The 5804-nt window shown below is 43.3% G+C and overlaps 1 protein-coding gene across 1 annotated transcript; it reads right to left on the reverse strand.

The window, feature by feature from the left end:
- Positions 1 to 3855: 3855 nt before the first annotated feature.
- LOC138674822 (olfactory receptor 5P64-like) lies at positions 3856 to 4821 on the reverse strand. The gene has a single exon (XM_069762637.1). It carries the CDS (start codon positions 4819 to 4821, stop codon positions 3856 to 3858), a length of 966 nt encoding a protein of 321 aa, XP_069618738.1.
- Positions 4822 to 5804: the final 983 nt, after the last annotated feature.

Raw genomic sequence — 5804 nt, forward strand, 5'->3', positions numbered from 1 at the left:
TCAGTTTTTGACAGGTTTAGTTTCAGATAGAGGGAGGACATGATGTTAGAGACAGCGGTAAGACAATCACTGGTGTTTTCTAAAAAGGTCGGTGTGATATCGGGAGCAGAAGTGTATAATTGGGTGTCGTCAGCATAGAGATGGTACTGGAAACCAAATCTACTGATTGTTTGTCCAATAGGGGCAGTATACAACGAGAAGAGGAGGGGGCCTAGGACTGATCCTTGAGGAACCCCAACAGTAAGGGGAAGGTGAGAGGAGGAGGAACCAGCAAAACATACAGTGAAGGATCGGTCAGAGAGATAGGAGGAGAACCAGGAGAGAACGGTGTCCTTGAGGCCGATGGAGCGGAGCATAGTGAGGAGGAGCTGATGATCCACAGTGTCGAATGCTGCAGAGAGATCCAAGAGAATTAGCATGGAGTAGTGACCATTAGATTTAGCTGTTAGTAGGTCATTAGAGACTTTAGTGAGGGCAGTTTCAGTAGAGTGTAAAGAGCGGAAGCCAGATTGAAGAGGGTCGAGAAGAGAGTTATCTGAGAGATAGCGGGTAAGACGGGAGTGGACCAGGCGTTCGAGGAGTTTAGAGATGAAGGGAAGATTAGAGACAGGTCTATAATTAGCGGCACAGTTTTGATCGAGGGATGGTTTTTTAAGTAATGGATGTATGATGGCATGCTTAAATGAGGAGGGAAAAATACCGGAAGTGAGGGAAAGGTTGAATATTTTTGTTAGGTGAGAGGTGACAGCCGGGAAAAGGGACTGGAGGAGATGTGATGGAATGGGGTCACTGGTGCAAGTGGTCGGGCGAGAAGATGCAAGGAGCCTGCTTACTTCTTCTTCTGTAACTGCTTCAAAGTCAGAAAGTGAACTAGATGCAGTGGGGGAGGGAGGACAGTGCATGGTATGAAGAGATTGGGAGATGATTTCCTGTCGAATGTGGTCAATTTTTTCTTTGAAGTAATTGGCCAGATCGTCAGCACGGAGATCCGTGGTTGGGGCCTGCTCTCTTGGGTTGAGTAGGGACTGGAACGTGTCAAAGAGACGTTTAGGGTTATTGGAAAGGGAGGTGATGAGGGTGTTGAAGTAGGTTTGTTTGGAGAGGTGAAGGGCAGAATTGTATGTCTTTAGCATGAACTTATAATGGATGAAATCTTCGGGTAGATTAGATTTTCTCCACAGACGTTCTGCGCACCTGGAGCACCGCTGCAGGAAACGTGTTTGCAGCGTGTGCCACGGTTGTTGCCGTCTGTGCCGAGTTGTTTTATGTATAGGAGGAGCAGCTTCATCCAGAGCACTTTGCAGGGTTTCATTGTAATGCTTCAATGCAGAATCAGGACATGAGATGGAGGAGATAGGGGCCAATGAGGACTGCAAGTTCTTCATAAGTTTCTGGGTGTTAATGGCCTGTATGTTTCTATAAGTGTGGAAAGTGGGGGTGACCTGAGCGGGATGGCAGTTGTTGATAGAGAATGAAAGAAGGTTGTGGTCAGAGAGCGGGAGAGGGGAGTTTGTGAAATCATCCACTGAGCAAAGTCGGGAGAAGACCAAGTCAAGGGAGTTTCCATCTTCATGTGTTGGAGAGTTAGTATACTGCGAGAGGCCAAAAGAGGAGGATAGAGATAAAAGGTGAGAAGCAGATGGGGAGAGGGGAGAGGCAATGGGGATGTTGAAATCACCCATGATAAGGGTGGGGGTGTCACAGGAGAGAAAGTGTGGAAGCCAGGTGGCAAAGTGATCCAGGAACTGATGAGAGGGGCCGGGAGGACGATACATCACCGCCACTCGAATGGAGAAGGGGACGTAGAGTCTGACCACATGGACCTCAAAGGAAGGGAAGACAAGTGAGGGTACTTGGGGGATAACTTGGAAAGTACATTTGGGTGAAAGGAGCAGGCCAACGCCTCCACCTGCTCTGTTGTCTGATCTTGGGGTATGAGAAAAGTGTAGTCCACCATATGAAAGAGCAGCAGCCGCAGTGGTGTCTGACTGCTGGATCCAGGTTTCAGTAAGAGCCAGGAGATTAAGAGAATTAGAAAGGAAGAAGTCATGAATGAAGGAGAGTTTATTACACACAGAGCGAGAATTCCAAAGGGCACAATTGAAAGAGACAGCAGGCATGCAGGGAATATTAATAAGGTTAGAGGGGTTTCTGGGTGTAGCAATTGGGAGGTTTGATAAAAACTGTATCGCCCGCCAGGGCTGTGGGGTACTTGGTACTGGTTCCGGGGCTCAAAGGGGGATGTCACATGGCGGCGACCCGATCCTTGGCCCTGGGTGCCCATGTTAAAGGAAAAGTCTTTAAAGGTGTTTGTGGAATAAAATTTGTGTTCGTGACGCCACCTGTGGTGTTCTGACAGTGGGGACTGACGCTGCTTAAAGGGGTCATCTGGGGTGATGTTATAGCAGCTAAGATGGTTTAACTTCCCACAGGTGAAGTTGGGTCCCCAGGGCTCCCGGTGTGTAGCTGTAGATGGTGGGTAGTGTATAAAGAAACAGACGACACAGGTTTGCAGTCTCTTTACTTGGTTTACTGAAGACTTCAGGCAGCCACAGTCCAGGGTCCCCGATTACAGGTACAGGCAGGGTCCAGCTGGCTTGGAAGCGAGTTCAGAGTCCACTTTACCAGGTGGAGTTGAAAACCTTCCTACTAGCATTGTGGTGTTGTCCCTTGCTGCCTGTGGCTTCTGTTAAGGTTCCCACTGTCCTCTCTGTCCTCCATAAAGGTGGGACACTAACCCGTATCACAGGTGGCTCGAGCCTTTATACAGGGTCTCTATAATGACCTGGGCTCTATGCACCACTGTGTCTCCTGGGTATTAGGTGGACAGGTGACGTGTAGTCCAGGTGTCCTGCCTTTTCTGCTGTGCTTCCTAGAGTCCGACATAACCTTGGTCTTCCGGCTACCGGAATCTGCACTCTGCAGGGAGGTAGCCCACTCACAGCTGTCCTTTCGAGTGTTTTACTTGCCTGTGCTTCACTCGCCTACATGCTCACTACAAGCTGTTCTTTATTTTGTGTTATCTCTATCCAGGAGCTGCAGCACCCTCGTGGCTGCACAGCCCCTCTGCTTCCTTCTCCTCTGTCTCTCTGACAGGAAATAACTCTCAGACTGGCTGACTTTCCCTCCAGACCAGAATATGTATACAGGGGAGCCACCCACAAGCTGGATCAGAGCTTCCCCTTCTGGCCTGGAGTGTGAACATGTTGTATGCTTGTGGTTACCCGATAACGAAGATCTTTGCTCGCTTTCAAGCGTGACATTACTCTCCCCATGAGGAAAGCAATGCCACTGTAACAATCAGGACTCTGGGGTGTTACAGCAGAAGAAATCCAGTATTTTCCTTTTAATCCATAGAAAGAAGTGTTTCACTACTTGGAAAGTTGCTGATACATTTCATAGCATTAAGTCTCTGTATGTTGAAGCTAGAAATGAATAAATCTCCTAAATTAAAAATTTAGGAGATTCAATCGAATTTGCTTTGGAAATAGGATTTCCAACTTTATTATATGTGAAATAAAGGTACCAGAAGGCCATTAACAGTCATTATCTAAGTGTTATCTGTCCACATCCTAGTGCAGAATCGGTAGGAGCGCTGGTCATATGATGGGTGAAGACGGCTTATTATTTTATAATTTTTATGTCTTCCCAGCCCTAAAATGTTGATCAGCCAGAAGCCATTTTGCTGAATTCAAAGGAATCAAATCATAAAAATAGTGGATTCTGACCTGTCCATTTTTCTGTGAAATTTGAAGCAAATGTAATTTGCTTTTAATTAAACTACTCATCTCTAGTTGCATTAAAACTTCTAATGGATTGAAAACAATGGTTTGGTTAATGATTTGCATAAGGCCTTCACTTATTACCACTGAGCTGAACATTTAAACTCATTTTGTTTAAAAAAAATATATATATCATCTTTTGCATAGCTCTTCTAATCTCATTGTTCCTCAGGCTGTAAACAACGGGATTCATCAATGGTGTAACTACTATGTACAACAGGGATCTGTATTTGTTGGTATTGGATGAGCTTTTATCAGATGGAGCAATGTAGACTGCGATTAGGCTGCCGTAATATGCACATACTGTGGTCAGGTGGGAGCTACATGTGGAGAAGGCTTTTCTTCTACCATAAGAAATGTTAAGGATTGTAAAAAAAATGTAACAGTAAGTAACAATGATAAAACCAAATGGAAAAAAAAACATAAAGATGCTATAAACAAAGTCTTGCAACATTACAATGGAAATGTCTGAAGTGGCCAATTCCATTACGGGACCAAGGTCACAAAAGAAATGGTCTATGTAATTCAAGCCACAGAAGTTAGACTGAATAATAACAAAGAACTCACTTGACATGAACACAATAACCAAAAACCAGGCTCCCATAACAAGTCGAAGGCAAAGATCTGGACTTATTAGTGAGGAATATCGTAATGGATGACAAATGGCCAAATATCGATCATAAGACATAATGGCAATGAGGAAACATTGAACAAAGCCAAATATACCAAATAAATAAAGCTGTGTCATACAACCCCAAAGGTAGAAAACTCCTTCCTCAGCAAGCATAATGTCTAACATCATGGGGATAACGCTGGTGGTCAGTAAGACATCTGCTATGGATAAATGCTTCAGAAAGAAAAACATTGGAGTTTTGAGTTGGTCAATGATGGTCACTAGAAGGATAATGAGAAGATTCCCTCCCAGTATACATATGTAACTCAGGGTAAGCAGAAGGAATAGAAGAGGTTTGTATTTGGATAGACTTTGGAATCCAAAAAGACGTATCTGAGTGACTTGTGTCTGATTCACATCACACATCATTTATATATCAATAAATATCCAAGAACTATTTTCTCCTAAAAATTAGGAGTATTTATTCAAGTTCAGGTATAAAGTCCTGGAATGTAGCCCACTAAAAACAAGTGTCATATTATAGTTAGTGATGGTTTTCATTATTAGAGGAGGCTCACTAGAATTTTGGGATATTTTCATTTGTGAAATGATATCTTCGCATTGTTGGCTCTTCTGATGTAAAAGTCGAAATGTTCCAGACGTTCGCGTCTTTTATAGTCTCATAAGAACATAGCAAATGCCCACTGGACCCCGATAATCACCCTCAAGTGAATGTTCTAAACAAAAGAGACCAGATGTTTAAATGAATTGATAGTTATCTTGCTTGCAGAGAATTTTGGTATAAAAGATGTCATGTTTTGTATTCTAAATACCCACAATGTGTAAGCTTACAAAGATATAAAGTACTTTACTGTATATAAAATGCAGTGAGATAGTTTTAGCAGGAGGGTAAAGAATTAAGCAGTTAAAAATAAATTAAAGATGCAAAGAAAAATATAAATCAAATTAATTTTTGATGCTACCAACCTATGCCTTACAAATAGGATCAAAGCATTAAGGCCGGCGTCACAATTGCGAGTTTTACGGATGTATGAGAGGTGCAGAAAATACGGATTGCATACGGTACATACGTGGGAAATATTCTGAAAAGTTCCCACGCTCGAGTTCATATGAGTTCATCCAGCAGAGGGCGCATCACCGCGACTCGAGGTAACTACAGTACATTCCCCTGCATTCCATCCATTCACCAAGTTTTAAATTCAGGAGCACAGCTGCATTAGCAGAGCTCCTGGGTGTAAAATGATTTAACCCCTTTAGATGGATTTACAGCGTGGGACAAGACTGTAACGACGGAAGGTATGGAATATTGTTGTTTGTTTTTTTTTTACTTTGTTACAGGTGACAAGGGTCTTCAGGTGGATTAAGAGTATAATAAAATATTAAAACAC

This window comes from Ranitomeya imitator, chromosome 4 (genome assembly GCF_032444005.1).
Source record: "Ranitomeya imitator isolate aRanImi1 chromosome 4, aRanImi1.pri, whole genome shotgun sequence".
NCBI classification, from domain to species: Eukaryota; Metazoa; Chordata; class Amphibia; order Anura; family Dendrobatidae; genus Ranitomeya; species Ranitomeya imitator.

Bases quoted from the DNA above. Each gene is read 5' to 3' on its own strand.
- LOC138674822 (XM_069762637.1), bottom strand. From the start codon at position 4,821: ATGTGTGATGTGAATCAGACACAAGTCACTCAGATACGTCTTTTTGGA.